The sequence below is a fragment of the Nerophis lumbriciformis genome, linkage group LG08, assembly GCF_033978685.3.
Source record: "Nerophis lumbriciformis linkage group LG08, RoL_Nlum_v2.1, whole genome shotgun sequence".
In the NCBI taxonomy this organism is placed as follows: domain Eukaryota; kingdom Metazoa; phylum Chordata; class Actinopteri; order Syngnathiformes; family Syngnathidae; genus Nerophis; species Nerophis lumbriciformis.
In genome coordinates this window covers 38,077,425-38,099,977 of record NC_084555.2, presented here as the reverse complement: position 1 = coordinate 38,099,977, position 22,553 = coordinate 38,077,425, and the positions used below count along the sequence as shown (strand labels likewise).

The following is a 22,553-nucleotide window of genomic DNA, read 5'->3' as shown; positions in this document are numbered from 1 at the left end:
ATGATATGCCGTCTGTTTAATGTTTCTTGTCTGTTTAAAATGTTTTATTGACCCCTATTTTTTATTTTGTACAGTGTCCTTGAGTACATAAAAAGGAGCATTAAAAATAATATTACTTATAATTATTTATATTTGGCCCGCAATCGAACGTGTGCTTTGAATTTTGGCACACTGTGTGGTTAAGTTTGACAACTGTGTAGTCCATACCATGATTTGAGAAAAAAATTTAATGTTGAAAAAATTAAGTAGTTTTTTTCAGAGAAAAGTTCTAATATTAACACATTACAGTTACCTACGTTGCATTTTTATAAACTTATAAACATAGATTCACAATTAATTCTTATAACGCTTCTTCTAATCTTTGTTACTTTATGGTTTAATTATTAAAAAATGTATATTTAGCAGTAGTAGTAGTAGTAGTAGTCATTTAGTAGTAGTATTATTTTATACATATACGGTAACTAATTATTTTAAGGTAAATATTGTAAACAATGACGTTAGACCCGGACAGGTTGAAATTTATATTTCTTTTTACTCCCTGCTGTCCTGTTTGCATGTTTTATTTGTCATATGAGATACACCAGTTGGGAAGGGGAGTTTGTTGCTTTTCCGTTGTGGCTACTTGAAACATAAACCATCTCCAAACTGGAGATGGCAACTTTTAACATGTCAAAAGTTCAGACAGTACTGTTTATTTATTCATCCAGTGACACGATCCAGATGATTCATCATAAAGTGGTTCATTGCCGGTAGACTGAGGTCTAATTTTTCAACATCTCATATGGCACGCTTCCTGTGTAAGCAATCTTACTCTTGGGATGAAGCATCTTTTTTGGCTGCAGGTATCAAAGGTTGAAGGGGGTGAGCATGCTATCACAGGTTTAGACTCAAGGCCACAGTCATATTAGCTCTTATTTGGCTTTTAACCACTTTATTTTTTTTCATTAAGAGACAAAAAGCACTTCCGAAGTAGAACCAAAGGGGTAATAGTGGTGGCTTTTTTGTTAGGCCAGGTCGGGCCCCTGTTTACCCTGCTACCCTGCTTTCCCACCCCCTTCTGTGACCTGCTGACAGCTGCAGATGGGAAAGATATAGCAGCCTGGAGCTGTGAGCAGGACAGGTGAGAGGAGGAGGAGTCAGTCAGGAGCCTTCTCTCATCAACAACAGCCCTGGGACACGGAGAAGACAAGCTTCTAAAATATCCCCACCACTACGCCCTGTAAAGCAACAATATGATTCTGTGTTGCATTTCTGCCTTTGAAAAGTCATGGCAACAGTTGAGGCACACAATTCCGAAGTTGAAGAGACCCACTTCAGGGAAAAAAGATGGCATATTGATTCACAAAGTCTCCTCCCTCCCTTTTCAGATGTTCACCTCTTTGCTGGCAGGATTTTCCCTTTCGGAGGGTTCAGTTGTGTGGTCCATTTATGGGGCAGGAGGGCAAGCTACGCTACGCTCCTTACTCTGTGTTCATGAATGGGCTCTTTGTGGGCCTGTGGAAACAAGTCTCAGTCCTCCATCTACCTCCATATGGTTGAGGCCTATAGATCTCCTGTAGCCTTGGGCCGCATTGAACATCTGCCTGTCCCAGGGTGCACTTGGGCAAAGGGTTGCTTGTGCCCCCTGGTTCCAACGCAGATGTCCAGGGTTTTAATTTTAGTTTGTGACTTTGTCAATGCCAAGCTTCCCCAATAATGCTTTATGTACATTATTTTATCACTTTAGGTTACGCTTCTGTGGAAGCTTAGCATTGCACTTATCAGGTTATGCCTGTTTGACCCACATCTGAAATGATGCCTAAACATCCAAACGCTTTGACTGTGCACTTTTTCTCCTGCTTTTTTTTTGCTGAAGAGTGAACCGGCTCGTATGATGACTCTTGCATAATGGTTCTAATGGGTTTCATTCCTTGGACAGCATCTGATGAGGCACTGCATTTGGATAGAAATTAGTCAACCTCGCCATAAATATGCTGATAATCTCCGCTCAAGTTTTCTAGTTAGGTCAGGAAGTATTTGGATGATTGCCTTTGGATGAGTTTTTCTGATTGTGCCTTTGTACACGATCCCAACTGAATTGAAATACAACAGTCAGGATGTGATTGAAGTGTTAAATTTCACCTTCAATGTGTTACTGAGGGTTGCTGGTTCAATCCCCACCTTCTACCATCCTAGTCACGTCCGTTGTGTCCTTGAGCAAGACACTTCACCCTTGCTCCTGATGGGACTGGTTAGCGCCGTGCATGGCAGCTCCCGCCATCAGTGTGTGAATGTGTGAATGTGTGTGTGTGAATGGGTGAATGTGGAAAATAGTGTCAAAGCGCTTTGAGTTCCTTAAAAAAAAAGGTAGAAAAGCGCTATACAAGTACGACCCATTTACCATTTACCATTTTACTGGTCTACTCCCGTCATACTGTACCTCTGCACATACATGCATGAATACCAACACTAGAGTATGCTTTGCATTTTCAGAAGGAAAATAAACCATTGACGGTGGTTCCTAATGTCAAAACAGAGTTGAGTAAAACAGCATTCCTTTAAAACACCTTATGCATGGAATGACATGCAAAACGATGGAAATTTATTTGAACTTCTTACGTCAGGAGAATTTAAATTTTTATTAAAAACATTTGTAATCAATGAGCTTGGTCAATGTAACTATACTGAACTAAAATATAAACGCAACACTTGCCCACAATAAAAGGCCACGCTGAAATGTACAGTTTTGCTTTATTGAGGGCCTGGGGGGGGGGTGCAAAGTTGCTGGATATTGGGAGGAACTGGGACACACTGTTTTCTACGTTGATCCACAGTATCCCAAACATTGCTCAATGGGTGACATGTCCGGTGAGTATGCTGGCCATGCAAGAACTGGGATATTTTCAGCTTCCGAGAATTGTGTACAGATCCTTGCAACATGGGGCCATGCATTGTCATGCTGAAACATGAGGTGATGGTTTCGGGTAAATGGAATAACAATGGGCCTCAGGATCTCGTCACGGTATCTGTGCATTCAAACTGCCATCAAAAAAATGCACTTCCGTTTGTTGTCCATAACATACGCCTGCCCATACCATAACATGGATGTGGACGTCCTGGTCTGATGTGATTACACGTGGTCTGCGGTTGTGAGGCTGGTTGGATGTACTGCCAAATTCTCTGAAATGCCTTTGGAGACAGCAATTCAAGGGCAAGAGCTTTGGTGGACATTCCTTCAGCCAGCATGCCATCTGTATGCTTCCTCAAAACGTGTTACTTCTGTGGCATTGTGCTCTGTAATAAAACTAAGGCAGCTAAGCCTAAGGCATTCCTGTGCCATAATCATGCTGTTTCATCAGCATCTTGATATGCCACACCTGTGAGGTGGGATGGATTATCCTGGCAAAAAAGAAATGCTCATTAACAAGATTTAGACAGATTTGTCAACACTATTTGAGTGGAATAGGTCTTTTGTGTTTATAGTAAACGTTTTATATCTTTGGTGTCAACTCATGACATATGGGAGCAAAAACAAACGTGTTGGGTTCATATTTTTGTTCAGTGTATTTGTAAATTGTTTGAAACTCTTTTTGTTATTTTGACCAGGTCACTAACAGTTTTTTATTTATTTATCTCAATGCGGTTTAACTGTTTTAATTAAAGTCTTGAGGAGTCGAGGTTTAGTTCACAGTAACTGTTTTAGCCCTGAATGTGTAAGGTTGGACTAAGCTTGATGACCACTATTACATGTGAAGGCGTACTTTCAAAAAATCACTCCTATTCAGGAAATGAAAAGTGCTTGTTTTGATAATATCTTTCAACCTTTACATTTGTTTGTGTTTGCTAATTTCTCTACACATATAAAACACACAGTTAAGCCTGCATTGTTAGCAGTGAAGGCAAAATAATCTGTCCAATAGGAATTTAACTGTCTATTTTCTTCTGAGCATTGTCCCTTTTAAAATGTATTGATTGTTAGCTTACTGCCAGTGTTGGACACTCAATAACCCAACATCTCTCTCACTGCACAAACGCACACAGCTATCCCTCCCTTTTCGTTGCCTCCTTCACACTCATCCAATCACTAGTCAGGACTCGGCTTGTATACATTCATGGCCTCACTTTTGGAAATTACAGATTTCTTTTTAGAAATGCCCCACACCAAATGATTCCCAAGCGCGGCCACCGCTGCTGCTCACTGCTCCCCTCACCTCCCAGGGGGTGAACATGGGGATGGGTCAAATGCAGAGGACACATTTTACCACACCTAGTGTGTGTGTGACAATCATTGTAACTTTAACTTAACTCTGTTGGTTAAAAATAAGAAAAAAAATCTAAACTCTGCAAAAGGAGACTACAAGGAGGCTGAAGAGCCACTGTGGCTCTCCTGATCCAAAGCATACCATATTTTATGTCAAACATGAGAGAGGCTTTGTTATGGCATTGACAATCCTGGCTGTTAATTTAACTTAATTGGCGTGCACGATGATTTGGCTGCTGACAAAATTACAAAACTGATAGGACAGCACTTGGCAGTGCATATAATGATTCTAAACTTAGTGTGAAATCAAGACGTTTTAAGGCATGGAAATGCAATTTTCTTATTTGCTTAGTAAGTGGCCTAATCTTAACCCAATAGAGCAAAATCATTGTTTAAAATACGTCTGGATCTAACTGTATATTTCAGTATGAAAACATTAAATGCACAAAAACAGATGTTTTTTGTGTGAAGCGGCCAGGAACAGAAGGTGAATTCCTGTGGAAATAAAGCTCCACAGAGAGTTAATTAAAACAGTGTACTGTGCAAACGTTTATCCAAGACCTCCGCCCATCAGGGAAGATTTAGAGGCGTTGCCATTGTCCTAGTGTCCATTCCTCACTTGAGTGTGATTGATGGGTAAACGCCTACCTGCATAAAGGTGTGATTGATGGCTAAACTCAGGGTTGCACCCTTAGGTAGGATCTGCTGGTCGCCACGGAGCTGTGTCATGACGGTGTGCGAGGTAAATCTTTCACTTTGAACCTGGGCTCTACCTGAAAGTCTTCAATGTGATCATAAACGTTTTGTGTGCATTTTTGTTTTATGACCAATGGGACAATGATCAAGGGACTACTGTGTGCATATCAGGAGCCAAAACTCCACCTGAAAAAGTCATCATGACCACACTGCCCCACTATACATTTTTTTTTTACCCTGGGAAACTGTTTCAGACATGAAGTATATATGAATGTTATTCTCACATTTCCAAATGTGGCCTTCCACCCGAAGCAGCTGAGATAGGCTCCAGCAACCCTTCCGCCCGAAGCAGCTGAGATAGGCTCCAGCTCCCCCCGCGACCCCGAACGTGACAAGCGGTAGAAAATGGATGTATGGCTTAAATGGGCAGAAATTGATATTTTGGATGCATATTTTATTGTTGTTTCATGAAATTGAGTTTAAAAACATTGTACATTTACGAGAGAGTTAACGACCTTTTCTTAAAATCGTTGTTATTTTCACACTTACAGTATTTAAATAACAAGCAACGTAATATCAGGCCACACTGTTTGGGTTTTTTATAACTATGCAATATGGCAGAAAGACATTGACAATTAACAATTATTAAAAGAAGAATAACAATAAGACATGATACAATAATGGGTGTAAAACTAATGTGAGTCTTTGAGAGTGGGAGGTCGCCTAATCGGCGTGTCCATAATCCAGGCCGATTTCGAATACAAGATGAGACAGTTGTGTGGCCTTTTATCATTTATCTTGCTGAACGATAATAATTTACACAGATAATTATGAAAAAATAATGTTTTATTGTTACGAAATGTGTAATTAATCAGCATCACGCACCAAGAACAAATACATTTTGGGCATGGAATTCACCAGAGCTTAGCAGGCGATTATTTGAATCTTCCTGATTACATGACTGGTGGAGCTGGTGGATGTTGGACATTTTACACTCCTCAATCTTCCCTCTTCTTCGTCTTGTGGATTCCCCACAGGTACCGCATTGGGTTCAGGTGTGGAGACATTAGGGATGTGAATCTTACCAGAACTTATGATTTGATTTGATTCCAATTCTTAGGGTCAATTCAATTCAGAAGCGATTCTGATTCCAGATTTACAGTCATTACTCTTTTTATCAAAGCGTGCCAATTCATGGATTAACTACAATTCTCTATGGACAAAACCAGTATATTGTTGTGCTTTTCTCTACCATTGCTGATGTTGGTGTTACATTAAAACACTTGATATGAAGCACACTGCACCTTTTGCAAGAAAACACTTCTATGGCAAATCTAAAAATCGGCTGTTATGATGTTTGCTAATACTTTTTTCAATTAGTTTACACTAGAGAATCTCCTGGTGTATTCAATTAGTTTAACCATTTTGTTTTCCAATGTGAAAGAGCAGTGAATGAATTCATAAACAGTGCCCTCCAAAAGTATTGGAAAAGTGAGTCCTATTTGTTTATTTTTGTTGTAGACTGAAAACATTTGGGTTTGACATCAAAAGATGAAAATGGGACAAGAGATCAACATTTCAGCTTTTATTTCCAGGTATTTACATCTGGATCTGATACACAAATTAGAAGTTGGCACATTTTGTTTGAAACTACCCATTTTTCATCAGAGCAAAAGTAATGGAACATGTGACTGACATGTGTGTTTTGTTGCACAGTTGTCTCCCAATTACATTGATTATTCAAACAATAAATAGCACTGAATGTCTGAGCTCAATTTCAGATTGGGTAGGATGGGTTTTGCCTGTGCATACTGCATTTAGAGGTGGAACCAACATGAAAAAGAGAGAGCTGTCTATGGGTGAAAAAGAAGCAATTGTGAATCTGAAAGAAGATGGACAATCAATTAGAGCCATTGCACAAACATAGGCCATAGCCAGTACAACCATTTGGAATGTCCTGAAGAAGAAAGAAACCACTAGTGTACTAAGCAACAGACGTCGAACAGGTAGACCAAGGAAAACATCAGCACTTGATGACAGAAACATTGTGAGAGCTATAAAGAAAGACCCTAAAACAACTGTTAGTGACATCAGCAACAACCTCCGGAGGGCAGGAGTGAAGGTATCCCAATCTACTGTTCGCAGAAGACTTCATGAACAGAGGCTACACCAGAAGATGCAAACCACTCATTAGCAAGAAGAATAGGAAGACCAGGCTGGAATTTGCCAAAAGGTACAGAGATGAGCCTCAAAAATTCTGGGATAAAGTTTTATGGACTGATGAGACAAAGATTAACTTCTTCCAAAGTGATGGAAAGGCGAAAGTTTGGAGAAAGAAAGCATATGCTCATGATCCCAAACATACAAGCTCATCTGTGAAACACGGCGGAGGTAATGTCATGGCTTGGGCTTGCATGGCTTCTTCTGGTACAGGCTCTTTCATCTTCATTGATGATGTAACACATGATGACAGCAGCAAAATTAGCTTAGAAGTCTACAGAAACATTTTGTCTGCTAATTTAAATAAAGATGCAACCAAACTGATTGGGAGATCCTTTGTCATGCAGTAAGATAATGACCCAAAACACACTGCCAAAAAAACAAATGAGTTTATCAAGGGCAAGAAGTGGAAGGTTTTAGACTGGCCAAGTCAGTCTCCAGACTTAAACCCAATAGAGCATGCATTTTACCTGCTGAAGAGGAGACTGAAGGGAGTAACCCCCCAAAACAAACAACAACTGAAAGAGGCTGCGGTGAAAGCCTGGAAAAGCATCACAAAAGAAGAATACAAAAGTTTGGTGATGTCAATGGCCAATGCAGTTATTGAAAGCAAAGGATTTGCAACTAAATATTAAGTCTTATGAACTTTAATCTATTTTAAGTTTATATGTTCCAATACTTTTGCTCACCTAAAAATGTTGTGTTCCATTACAAGTAATGCTATCTTCTAAGTTGTGTATCAGATCCAGATGTAAATACCTGGAAATAAAATCTGAAATGTTGATCTCTTGTCTCATATTCATATTTTGATGTAAACCCAAATGTTTTTAGTCAAAAAAATAAAGGAATTGGCCTCACTGTTCCAATACTTTTGGAGGGCACTGTACTTACAATTCATCCTGGACCTCTGATTTTACTTTGTCGTTGTATTTATTGTCCATATGGATGTGAAATGGTCTTAAATTATTTTCAAGATGGTCTTAAAAAAAGTCTTAAAAAGTCTTACATTTGACATGTTGAAACCTGCAGAGACCCTGTCTAAGACAAAAAGTCCAGTCGCGATCGATTGAATACCCTGAGATGATAGTAGGACAAAACAGAGCTCGCCAAATACTCTCCTCAGTGAAGCATGTTTAATATAATCAGTGGGATTTCTAACAATTAGGAAGGTTTGTGTCATGTTTGTCCTCCTGCAGAATCCATATTGAAACAAAAACATTTTTTTTTTCCCTCATCTTTTTCCATATTTATACAATTTTGAAAAAACTCCAAGGAACCACTAGGGCGGGACTTAAGAGCCGCATGCGGCTCTAGAGCTGCGGGTTGCCGACCCCTGATCTAGACAAACACCGCTGAGAAATTGGTGTTACTCCGTAGCAGGGACATTTTAGAATGTGAAGCCCAAACATTTGCCCTGAGTAAAGACAAAGGTGACTGTATTTTTTTCTCTTTCATGCAGAAACATTACTGACATCTAAAGCTAGCTTGCTAACTTAAGCAGTGTGCCGGACCTGACAAACAGTATACGCAGTGAATAAGCGCAGAGATGGCTTGAAAAATTTATTTTTAAAAATGATTATTAAAACATTTCCTAAGGAAAGGGGTCATGATGTGCCTTGCAATGTCACAGAACATGTTAGAATTCATGTATGCCTCCGTGAACCACAGCTCCCTGGTGCCGGCAGCACTCCTACAACCCCAATTCTTAAATGCATCATGATTGGAACGTGGACAATTCTGAATCGATAGACAAACCTCCAAATATAGATTATTTTAGTATGTTTAATAAAGTAATGCAACCAGTTCTAACATTTTAGCATGCTTGAATATGAAGTAGTGAAACAACAAAAGAAGGCTTTCAACACAGCAGAGAGTAAAAGAAGAAGAAATTAGCAAGAAGATTAATAAATAAGGAGAGAGAGAATAATATCCACACAGCGTTTTAAGCCATAGATATGAATGGATTGATACAACACCCCTCATTAAGATTTTTATGGTTATCTAAAACATTGCCTTGTCTCCATAATATTGGTCCAAATTTCCCATACATTTTGCCACTTTCAGACTGTCTTTTGAAAACGCAGAAAAATATTTTCCACACCTCGGCCCCTGCAGTCAGCCATGTTGTAGTTTTTCTGACAAATATCACAAGTTAGAACTATACACTACTTTTTATTAGAAATGGCAACAGTGGAGTATTTGTGCATCTAATTGTACATGTCTAACCATTTTACTTGTGACGTGCAATACCACTGATTTTCATCCCAATCCGATACAGAGTAAAATTCAGACTGGTATCGGCGATACCGATCTTATACCGATACTTTGTGCAATTATACCTACTATGTCTGCTGAAATTTAAAAAGTTATGTATTTCAAATTGTAACATATCTCAAAATTTAAACACATTTTAGTGAATCAATATGGCCCCCACATTCTTTAACTTTTCAGTATGCGGCCCTTGGTGGAAAAAATTTGAACACCCCTGAATAAATGTATCGAAAGTATCGATATTTTAATTTGTGAGTCGATATCAAAGCAAAAAGATCTGGTATCGGCGGTATCGATATTTCAGTATCAAATCACACATCACTCCATTTTACCAAAAAATCTAGAGAATGTAATTCAAAGCCTATTACAAAGTTCACTTTTAATCTGATCAAATTAAATTGATAATATTAAAGTTTGTTTATATGCTTAACCACATTTAATTCAACACAGCTTTAAATGTGTCCTATTGTACAAAACCAACTTTTCTTACCTGTTGTACCTGTTTTTGTGTATTTGAAATCCCAATAAGTTCTGAAAATTTTGAAAACAAACCACGGAGGCACAGCGGAGATGTTTATAAAGAAATCTTGCCTTCTTCCAAACTTTCTCCAAATGAGCTGTTTGGAATTTCAGACGTTAGAGATGTATTTTGCTTTAGTAATGCCAGCGGATATCTCCATATATAGTAGAGGTTTACCTGAAGAGTTCTGCGTGAGTCTGCCATTTTTATCCAGTTGTAGTCCAAAGTTGTTGTTAGGGTTGTACAGTATACCGGTACTACTTAAGTACCGCAGTACTAATGATTTAAAAAATACTGCGGTTAAAAAATAGTTTTTTTTTTTTTCATTGACATGAGGCATGCCGCGATGAGGTGGCGACTTGTCCAGGGTGTACCCCGCCTTCCGCCCGATTGTAGCTGAGATAGGCTCCAGCGCCCCCCGCGACCCCAAAGGGAATAAGCGGTAGAAAATGGATGGATGGATGGATGAGGCATGCCGTGGTGACATTGCTGGTATACGAACTGCAGCGCATGTTAATCAACACACGCACACACATACTATTTGCAAGCAGAAACAGTGTGAAGACAGGAGTGGGAGAATGGAGGTATTTTGGCTTAAAAACTAAAACTAAAGTATGTGGGGCTATAAATACTGAAGCGCCGCTTTAAGACATAGCTAGCAAGTAGCTAGTTAGCAGCTAACGTCACTCCGTAGTGTTTTAGCTCCTTCTAAATCACTAATCCTCACCTCCATGGCGACAAAATAACTGTTTCTTACAAGTATTATTCCTGCAGAACAAGGAATGACTAAACATGGTTCACTACACTCCGTTAGAGGATACAATAGCTAATCGCTTACAGCAAGCTAGCGCTCCTGAATGTAAACAAAACAATGGATCCATACAAGTACCGATACCAAGTACAAATGCAATATCTAGTCGATAACAATTATTACATTGATATTTTTTTTATTATCACAACACATTTTTTCATTTTTTTCTTGTTTATAAACTCTAATCTCTGGACACAGGAGGACTTTAATTATGACCAATGTATGATCCTGTAACTACTTTAAGTATCACCCAAAACTGATGTAGAATATCCGAACAATAGAAGAATAAGTGTTTTCTGTTCAAATAAAGCCACTAATGAATTTTTGTTGTTGTCCCCTTTATTTTGAAAAGTATCGAGATACATTTTGGTACCGATACCAAAATATTGGTATCGGGACAACCTGAGTTGTTGTCAATAAGTTCTTTCTTTTTCTCTGTCCTCTTGTTGTGGGGAAAACTGACTCGTACGTGCACAGGCATGCTAAAGTACTCACCTGTTGCCATTTTTAATAAAAAGTGGTGTATAGTTCTGACTCATAGCTGTCAATAGGCTTGATATGGAAGCGTTAAAAACGGCAACATGACTGACGACGGGGTGGAAACGCAGTCGAAGAGGGCTTAACCTGTTGGAGGGCTTCGGCATGTAATTAAGACCACCCACAAAACAGTGCATTCTGAAGAGACAGTCAGAAATCAGCTTTGAGATGGTCTGTAAAACAAAATCCATGCAAAATTGTGTTTGTTTTTGTTTCTTATGCATACCACAAGGATGTGTTTTAAATGTAGGGAAACAATTATAGTATGACCCTTTGGTGTTAGGACTTGGAAAAAAACTAATGTAAAAGTGCTTACAAAAATTGGAGGAAAAATGTTTTGTCTTCTCTTGCAGATGTGAGAACTGCGTAGAGATGCTGTTCGTCCGCGGCTCAGGCAACTGTGTGCAGTGCGAGACGCCCCTAAGAAAGAGCAACTTCCGCGTGCAGCTCTTCGAGGACCCCACTGTTGACAAGGAAGTGGAGATCCGCAAGAAGGTGCTAAAGATGTAAGTGAGGGCAAGCGGGAGGGGGACTTAGGGGTGTGGCTGAACAATGTTTATGTGTCATCTTGTGCCTCCTCCCACTTCTTAAACCACCTTTGTCTTCCTCATTACCTTGTTTGTTTTGTAGACAATGAGTCTCCCCGGGGGGGGACTTCTCAACCGGGAAGGCTCTTTCCCTGCCAGGTTTTTACTTGGCTGCCCCTCCCTACCTTTCTTTCTTTTTTTCCATCACATCTGTCCTTTAATAGCCCCTTAATTGACGTCTAATGTGTGTCTATTAGGCAGAAGGCAGACATGCTATTAAAAATTGGTTGATTTAATGGAGGATATTAATGCTAGCACATGGTACTTTTCTCTGTCTGCAGATACAACAAGAGAGATCTTGATTTCCCCAGCCTGAGAGAATATAACGACTACTTGGAGCAAGTAGAAGACATTGGTACTAGCTCTGACTGGCCAAATTCTCACTGTACAACTCTGCTAAAAGGATGTTTCCAGCCGCAATAATGATTTCTCCCCAGCTGCATGGAGAGATGTTTAACAGGCATTAGTGCGTGCCAGCTCGGGTCATAGATCACTGGGTAGAGCTGCCAATGCTAACACATCATTAATGCCAACATCCCATAACCTTTTAGCCCAGCGGATGAGGTAGCTTTTAAAGGGGAACATTATCACCAGACCTATGTAAGCGTCAATATATACCTTGATGTTGCAGAAAAAAGACCATATATTTTTGTAACCGATTTCCGAACTCTAAATGGGTGAATTTTGGCGAATTAAACGCCTTTCTATTATTCGCTCTCGGAGCGATGACGTCACAACGTGACGTCACATTGGGAAGCAATCCGCCATTTTCTCAAACACATTACAAACACCGAGTCAAATCAGCTCTGTCATTTTCCGTTTTTTCGACTGTTTTCCGTACCTTGGAGACATCATGCCTCGTCGGTGTGTTGTCGGAGGGTGTAACAACACGAACAGGGACGGATTCAAGTTGCACCAGTGGCCCAAAGATGCAAAAGTGGCAAGAAAGTGGACGTTTGTTCCACACACTTTACCGACGAAAGCTATGCTACGACAGAGATGGCAAGAATGTGTGGATGTCCTGCGACACTCAAAGCAGATGCATTTCCAACAATAAAGTCAAAGAAATCTGCCGCCAGACCCCCAGGAAAAGAGTGCGGATGAGGGTATGTCTACAGAATATATTAATTGATGAAAACTGGGCTGTCTGCACTCTCAACGTGCATGTTGTTGCCAAATGTATTTCATATGCTGTAAAACCTAGTTCATAGTTGTTAGTTTCCTTTAATGCCAAACAAACACATACCAATCGTTGGTTAGAAGGCGATCGCCAAATTCGTCCTCGCTTTTTCCTGTGTCGCTGGCTGTCGTGTCATTTTCGTCGGTTTCGCTTGCATACGGTTCAAACCGATATGGCTCAATAGCTTCAGTTTCTTCTTCAATTTCGTTTTCGCTACCTGCCTCCACACTACAACCATCCGTTTCAATACATGCGTAATCTGTTGAATCGCTTAAGCCGCTGAAATCCGAGTCTGAATCCGAGCTACTGTCGCTATAAACTTGCTGTTCTATCCGCCATGTTTGTTTGTATCGGCATCACTATGTGACTTCACAGGAAAATGGACGGGTGTATATAACGATGGTTAAAATCAGGCACTTTGAAGCTTTTTTTAGGGATTTTGCGTGATGGGTAAAATTTTGAAAAAAACTTCGAAAAATAAAAAAAGCCACTGGGAACTGATTTTTAATGGTTTTAACCCTTCTGAAATTGTGATAATGTTCCCCTTTAAGGGTCTTTTGGTCTGAGTGAGGCTTTATAGAGTTTGTGTGTACATTTAAACATTAATTAGGACCACCATTGAATGCCACTTTAAGGCACAATTGTTTTCTCTGGATCTTAGTTTAAATTAACAGTGATGGCTGCTAGTCTGCATAATTTTAGATAGCTGTCATGTATGGAGTAAAGTGGTGTAATGGTGGCTTGTGTCTCCTGTCTGTGTAGTGTTTAACCTTACAAACAACATCGAAGTGGAGAACACCAAGCTGAGGATGGAGCAGTACCAGCGGGAGAACAGAGATCTTATCCAGAAGAATAAAGTTAAGCTTGTACGTAATGACTACATTTATTATTATTATTATTATTGAGATTTAGGTCGTTGGATCATACTGTATTATTTGGTTGGATTGACACTCATCAGCGACATTGTTTCGACCTACAGTATTTGGTAACATGATGTCGATGTTAACTGAAAAGCTGCTTTTGAAAAGATGACATTGCTTCAGCAGAATGATTATTGTTGTGGTTCTATTTTGAAGTGTTGTAGAAATATCATAATTTTGTATGTTATTAATATTTTCTGCCTGTCGTGTAGCTTAATTAGTTGACAAAACCACCTCTGAGTCTGGTGCAGCGCAGTTGTATTGTATTGTTAAATTAATACTCGGCCTGGGCCGAATAAATCAGTTAATCAATAATTGAAAATGAACTCGATAACTTTACCGTTTGCTATTTCCGTGTGGGTTTGTTTTCTCCATCTCTCACTTTCAAACATGGTGTTAAAGTGTTGACTAAGTGCATGGCTCCCAGTAACTAAGCTCATTTATTCAGTAGCAAAATTTAATGAACAAAGTGAATCCTCTTCTCAGTCATCCACAATTTTTGTTTCAGCAGTGGACGGAGGCGCGGGAAAGCTAGCTTGCACACACAAAATGCATGAACAGAGAGCCTCTCTAGCTGTGGCTAACGAGTGTGAAGCACTGTGATTTAACAAAAATTAAAAGGAAAAAAGATTGTTGCAAAAAGAAATGAGCAAGATCAGTGCATCAACACGGGCAAACGAGCAAGTATGCTGAATTTGTTAAAAAGGGATAGCAACAAAATAAATAAAAAAACAAAAAAACACTTGACCCAGTTTTTCCAAATGGGGAAAAAAACTGTACCTCAAGATGTTAAATATTTATTAACAGATAAATGATAAATGATAAATGGGTTGTACTTGTATAGCGCTTTTCTACCTTCAAGGTACTCAAAGCACTTTGACACTACTTCCACATTTACCCATTCACACACACATTCACACACTGATGGAGGGAGCTGCCATGCAAGGCGCTAACCAGCACCCATCAGGAGCAAGGGTGAAGTGTCTTGCTCAGGACACAACGGACATGACGAGGTTGGTACTAGGTGGGGATTGAACCAGGGACCCTCGGGTCGCGCACGGCCACTCTCCCACTGCGAGATTGCGAATAAATGTTGATTTAATGTTAATAATTGATTTTTAATCAAATGATATTATTGTATCTTTATCTATTTAGGATAATTAAAATGTATTGACCTTCCAATTACAATGGTAAAATTACTATTAATCTTATTATTATTGTTATTATTATATGGCCCTGCAATGAGGTGGCGACTTGTTCCGGGTGTAAACCCCACCTTCCGCCCGAATCCAGCTGGGATAGGCTCCAGCAACCACCACGACTCCAGAGGGACAAGCGGTAGAAAATGAATGAATGTTATTATTATATAAAATGATTACATTAGTGCTTAATTTGGTCTCAAAATATTGCTGACAATAATATAATTTATCAGCAGTAATTTGCTGGACAATATATCATCCAGGAAAAGTGTGTTATTGACCCAGGCATAATTAATACTTTTGTAATACTGAGCAATATCATATTTGTCTTTTTGTTGTTGTTGATAAAGCTATTGTATCAGTGTACAGTACCTGAAGAAAGAAAGCTATTTCCTACAAATGGCAACAATTGCAAGTGTAATTTGTGAATAATTGTAATGGAATCAATTAGGGGTGTGGGAAAAAATCGATTTGAATTCGAATCGCGATTCTCACGTTTTAAAAATCAATCTTTTTTTAAATTAATTTTTAATAGTTTTTTTTTTTTTTTTTTAATTAATCAATCCAACAAAACAATACACAGCAATACCATAACAATGCAATCCAATTCCAAAACCAAACCCGACCCAGCAACACTCAGAACTGCAATAAACAGAGCAATTGAGAGGAGACACAAACACGACACAGAACAAACCAAAAGTAGTGAAACAAAAATTAATATTATCAACAACAGTATCAATATTAGTTACAATTTCAACATAGCAGTGATTAAACATCCCTCATTGACATTATCATTAGACATTTATAAAACATTTAAAAAATGAACAATAGTGTCACAGTGGCTCACACTTGCATCGCATCTCATAAGCTTGACAACACACTATGTCCAATATTTTCACAAAGATAAAATAAGTATTTTTGGTTCATTTAATAGTTAAAACAAATTTACATTATTGCAATCAGTTGATAAAACATTGTCTTTTACAATTATAAAAGCTTTTTACAAAAATCTGCTTGCATGTCAGCAGACTGGGGTAGATCCTGCTGAAATCCTATGTATTGAATGAATAGAGAATTGTTTTGACTCGGGAAAAAAATCGTTTTTGAATCGAGAATCGTGTTGAATTGAAAAAAAAAATCGATTTTGAATCGAATCGTGACCCCAAGAATCGATATTGAATCGAATCGTGGGACACCCAAAGATTCACAGCCCTAAAATCCATCTACGGTAACTACATTTTTTCAGACTCGAGAGCAGGAGGAACTAGAGGAACTGCTACTATTGGAGCAGCAGGGCAGTGAACAGCGGAGACTGGATGTGCTGCAGGAGGAGCAGAGGCAGCTTCTGGCCAAAAAGAAGAACAAGCAGGCTCTGCTGGATGAACTGGTGAGATACAGATGTGTCGCACAAGAAACACGTCAACAGAATGCCATGTATGTTTTGTTGTGCAAATATGATTCGCAATGAGCTGCGCTTTATGATATACAGTATGTTCCATTGCTGACGCAAACACACAGCCTGGGGGTTAATGGCTGATCATTAAGAGCTTATTACCAGTCATTGTGCTGCTGGGTGCATTGTTTTCATTCTGTGATTCCAAAGCCCCTTGGCTCCATTGTGTTGAGCTTCGGGCTTTGGAAGTGATTGTTCCTGCAGAGCGGCCTGTTCTAGAACCATCACAGATAGTAGGTTAAGCTGTGTGTTTGTTTGTTTAAGGCACAGGGCCTGTCCACTGTAGGCAGATGAGATCAGCCCTGAGCCCCCGAGGGGAACCTTCCTGGGTCCTGACATCTGTACATCCCAGGGCTCTAACACACTGAGAGATTATTTGTTGGTCATTCCTTTGCTTGTGGCTAACAGGCTGCAACCTGTTGAATATTGTGCTTTATCCAACTTAAAAAAATAAGAATGAAAAGAAGCCATTGTGTGACATGCTCATAAGTAGTGCTGCACGATTATGGACAAAATAATAATCACAATTATTAATCACAATTATTTACTTTATGTAAAACATTTTGTATTGCCCTTTCTATTTCAAACAAACAGTATGTGAATAGGGCTTTCATTTCAAAATTAATCTTAAAGTAATAATCAGTTATAAAATAATAAGGGCAAAAAGACAAAGGGCTAAGTAAAAATATATATGCCATTGCAGAGTGTGATCATGAAGTGCAAACATTAGTGAAAAAATAAGATTATGCACAAAAAGCAGATAATATAGGAACACATTGTCTTGCTCACAGTGTATATATAAAACATATGTATTTGCCAATTAAAATGCTATTACATCCATTACTTATGTGCGTCTTTAAGATGTGAATAGATTTGGGGTCCCTTGGTGCACGATTGATGTTACGGTTGTCTGTGCTTTGGGCACTATCTTTTGGAGCTGTTCGTCTGGGCTTTGAGCTGGTGGCGATTGGCCCGCTTTGTTAGCAACCATAACTCTATTTGGATATTAGCGTCACGTTGCGGACAAACAATGGCGGTTAAAGAAAGAATAAAAGTGTTTTTAATGCTTAACTTGTCGGCGCAACTCTGTAATTTGTTTGGATGTGCACACCAACGCAGCTTTGCTGTGTAGTTTGTTGGTTTATATGCGCGGGAGCATTTCTGGGTTTGCGGGAACAAGCGGAAGGATGCCTAGAGAATGGCGAGGCGTGTCGGCGTTTTGCTGGGTTAAAATATGGATTACTCTACAGTAGAGAAGGCCACCAATATATTATTGCATTTATTTTTCCTAATATTTTTGGGAGCTACAGGCGACCAGCTAATCACGTGTCAGTCACCCTCTCGCTCACTCTTACACACTCTCACATAATTCCACTGTCTTTCGGTCGCCAGACTGTTGGTTGTGAAAGTGCTTGAACTGACATGCAGCGAAGCCTGCATTTTAAATGTTAAGATCGCCGACGATCACCCTCATTTAGTCGTAGCGGCCAAAATCGTGATCACGATTAAAATTTGATTAATTGTGCAGCCATAAGGTCATAAGGTCAATAATGTAAAGGTACATCAATGTTTCATTCTAGGTTTGTAAATGCACCACCAGAAAAATTGTCCCCATGTGTCTAGAAATTAGAACGCAGAATCTAAAGGCGAGATTATACTCTCGCGTGAAGTAGGTTGCGCCCCCTCTGACGGCGTCTTGTTTGATTTATAGTTCTTCCATTGGGGGTGGCGCCAGACTTGTAATTATTTTCCAAAACACTAAGGGGCAGTGTCTTCAGAAGGAGCAACTGCAGCTGATGACAACCACAACATGGACATGTCTACACTGCAACTAATCACAGTTCACTTTTAATTGACGTTTTACTCATAAACTAGAGGAAAATGCCTTCGTTAAAAGGACTGTGCAACTTCGGAACAACTTGCGGCAGAGAACACTATTATTAGCAACACCATTTGACCGTTTGGGACATGGGACAAGAGAGAGCTATCATGTAATTGTGAATAGACACAACTGTAAAGTAACTATTGTAAGTTAACGACATGCTGGTGTTAATCTGTATGGTCATGTTCAGAGCTCACATGTTCGTAAATATACCGTGCCTGAAAGATTATTGACGGATAATGAGAAGTGTTGGGTGTGAGAGTAAAAGACGTGTGTGCGCTAGAAATAATATGTGTTGGAATTGAACCTGCTAGCACAAGATTGGCAATAAAAGTTAAAAAGGGTGTTGTATGCTTTGTGACTTCTTCTGGACGCAGCAACAACACAATAAGCTGAAAAACTACACATTCAGTAATTATTTTTTAGAGCGCACCAAGATATTAAGTACACAGTCGGGGTGTGGGAAAAAATCGATTCGAATTCAAATCGCCATTCTCACGTTGTACGATTCAGTATCAATTCTCATTTTTCAAAAATCGATTTTCTTCCCCCGCTCCCGGCAATGTGTATGTGCCTTCTGGGCTACCGTAGGTATTGCGCAATAAGCAGCGTGGCTACCTGGTGGCTAGCTACAAAGGGGAGTGTAGTGCTGTTGTGTTGCCGCTAAAATGCAGGTAGAAGAAAAAGACACCGAGCAGCCTCCGCGGACTTTGAAAGCAAAAGTTTGGAGACACTTTGGATTTTACCGTGGCAAGAAAGGACTCATGCAATGTGCAGACTTTGCAACACTAAAGTTAAGTTTTTTGGGAATACTTAAAATCCCCACGCTCACTTGGACAGACAACACCCAGAGTTATCAGAGGAAAAGGATCATCCACTAACAACACCGGCAGCTAATCAAGGCACACTTCACCAGTTTACAAAATAACCACCCAGTTCTGAACGGGCAAAGAAGATAACCAGATCCATCGCTTGTTTCATTGCAAAAGACCTGCGACCATACAGCGCAGTGGAGAGAGAAGGCTTCAGGTTCATGATCATAACTATTGAGCCCATCATCACGCTCGGTTTTTACAGACAATGTTGTACCTTCACTTTACAGAGAGACAAAGCTAAAAGTGGGGGAAGCTGTGACTAAAGCTAGCAGAGGAGCTAGCAGACATTTTATTACTGCTTTTGTGTTTTGTTAAGAAAAAAAGAGACATAACTAACTAGTATTTGTGTAATTTTATTTTTGGAAGTGGCATGTTCTCAGAAATATAAAGGCAGCTAGCCTAAGCTCATTTGATGTATGAATCATTTATTTTGTTGTTTTACACAAAGAAGCAGTTCATAATGAACAGTTACAGTATTTTTGTATAATTGATTGTAATGTTTGGGCAAGTTCTGGTACAGACTAGCAGCTAGCCAAGCCTACCAATTGTATTCTGTTGATGTTACAGTCACAGGAGTGGTATTACTGTATTTTATTGTTCTGGTAACTGAGTGACTAGTAACTGAGTGTCAAATTCAGTCAGACGTTAAAACGTTTTGTTCTAGTTAAATTTGTGCAAGCATGAATATATCAGACAACATATTGTTGTCTTGGATTTACATTTGTGTGTTTACATTATTGCAATCAGTTCATAAAACATTGTCCTTTACAATTATAAAAGCTTTTTACAAAAATCAACTACTCTGCTTGCATGTCAGCAGACAGGGGTAGATCCTGCTGAAAACCTATGTATTGAATGAATAGAGAATCGTTTTGAATCAGAAAAATATGGTTTTTGAATCGAGTTTAATGGAAAAAATCGATTTATAATCGAATCGTGAACCCAACAATCGTTATTGAATTGAATCGTGGGACACCCAAAGATTCGCAGCCCTAGTACACAGTATCAGTTTTTTTGCAAATGTTTAGTCACTTTAGTTTTATTTCATACAATAATTTGTGCATTTCAAGCACAGAGCCTTCTCGCTTGTGTTCAGGGACACTCCTAGGCAAAAACTAACCAATCACAGCTATGCACACTGCATCGGCAGCGAAGTGAACCTAGGATTTTTGGAAGGTGCACGTAAGCCTTGCGGGAAGCTACGCAGGGGTTGGGGACAAGAAGGCGTCGCATACGCAAGTTACACGCCAGGCTTTTAGATCTTAAAAGCTGAAAGGTAGTAATCTTCCCATTTCATCCAAGGAAACCAAATGGAATAAGTTCCCATGAAACTACAACAAATGTCAAACTGATCTCACGATCTCTCGAGATATAAGCGATCTAAACGTGTTTACATTTACATTTAATTTAAATGTAAGCCATATGGATCAGATCCAGACAAAACTGTGTTTGACAGTATAGTTTGCATTTCTTCAGATCAAATTGGATTAGACAGGAAATGGTATTTTTGAGTCGGAGTGAAAAAAAAGTGAATAATTAGTTCACTATGGTTGCGAACTGCAGGAGTTTCTTCTAAATTTGGACTGTTTTCATATCACAATTAAAAGCTGCTGTATGTGAGGTTAGCGAAAGTAGATGCTATAAAGAGTCGTGATCAGTTGGTTAAATGTAACTGTACTAACGTATAGCTAGCTATATAGCCTATGGAGGTTAATTTGTGTCTTTATTACGGGAAAAACATTTTGACACAGAATTTTTGTAATATAATTTTTTGTGTTTCAATTTTGTAACACTTAATTTTTTTTACATCCGGATGTGATGACAATTTTGTTGAAAAAAAAATCTGTGTTTTAAAATTCAGTGTATAGGCTCCAGCACCCCCCGCGACCCCAAAAGGGACAAGCGGTAGAAAATGGATGGATGGATGGATGTATAAAAAATGTAGTGTATAAAACATTCAGTTTAAAAACATTTGCTGCTTCAAAAATCAAGACTCAGTTCCGGTAAAATAAGGCTGAAGCAATTGAGGTGTCAAGTTTGAAGTCACATGACACGGGTCTTGCAAAACAACATTAAAAAAGTCAGTTAACTGGGCTACCTTAGCATAATACAACATAATAAACACTTCAATGCGGCCGTCTTGATGTTTTCAAATTATAGAAATGGTTCCAATGGTTAGAATTTGCACATTTGAGTGCAGATAATGCAGTTAAACTGACTGTGATACACAATGTGACCAGCAAAAGGTGCTGGCTAAAGATGTTCAGGTAAACGTAACAAAAAAGACAGTGTATTTATAGATGTTTGGATGCATTCATTGAGGGAGGAATATATGTTTGAGCGTAACCTCGTTATTCACAAGACAGAGTTTGGTCATTAAGAGATTAACCAAACACTACGATAACCATAGAAAGTGCTGCTTCATGCAGACAAGGGACAGGACCGAGTGGGCGGGGCAGCGACAAGCCTGAGACCTCGCAAAGGCAAGTGTCAGACGGAGGAAGATTTCTACAACAAAGTTCTGCAGAACAGTGAGAAATCAATTAAGTGGATGTTTTTATCCTTTTGCCTTTATTTTTCGCCGTGTTTGTTGCATCTTGGTTGCTCTTTCCCGATTATAAAATATGTTGATCAAGGAGGTGGTCTGGGAAGTAGAGGAGCAAAGTTCATATATTCTAAATTTTCAGTGTTTTATTGTTCATAGTTATTATTGTAAGCCCCACATTCTGAGTGTCTTTTTCAGTAAAAAAACTAAACCTTAACAGACCATCTCAAAAACGGAATAAACTTCAGTTTTTTTACTGAATTATATGAGTCAGAATGTACATACAAATATAAAATGCGGGATTTACAATATTAACTATGGACAATACAGAAAGTGTAAATTACTGAGGTATGAGAATATATGAACGTTGCTCCTCTACTGCATACCACCTCCTCGATTGACATGTTTCATAATCAAGCAAGAACAAAGATGCAACAAACACGGCGAAACATAAACGCAAATTGTAAAAAACATCTACAAATTCGATATGTTACTGTTTTGCAGAACTTTGCATCTGCCTCTGTCTGACACTCACTGCGCCGTATACAAGCTACGCCCACTCTGCTCCACTCTGTTCATGCCCGATCTGCATGAAGGAGACTTTCTTAGGTCACTCA

At 39.1% G+C, this 22,553-nt stretch overlaps 1 protein-coding gene across 1 annotated transcript in view; it reads left to right on the top strand.

Moving 5' to 3' along the window:
- The window catches only part of mnat1 (MNAT1 component of CDK activating kinase), a 143,075-nt gene that overhangs the window by 39,004 nt on the left and 81,518 nt on the right, over positions 1-22,553 (top strand). The window contains exons 2-5 of the mRNA XM_061968865.2: positions 11,649-11,801; positions 12,164-12,237; positions 13,825-13,928; positions 16,428-16,568. Coding sequence (XP_061824849.1) covers positions 11,649-11,801; positions 12,164-12,237; positions 13,825-13,928; positions 16,428-16,568 — 472 coding nt within the window. The remainder of the gene's footprint in view (positions 1-11,648; positions 11,802-12,163; positions 12,238-13,824; positions 13,929-16,427; positions 16,569-22,553) is intronic.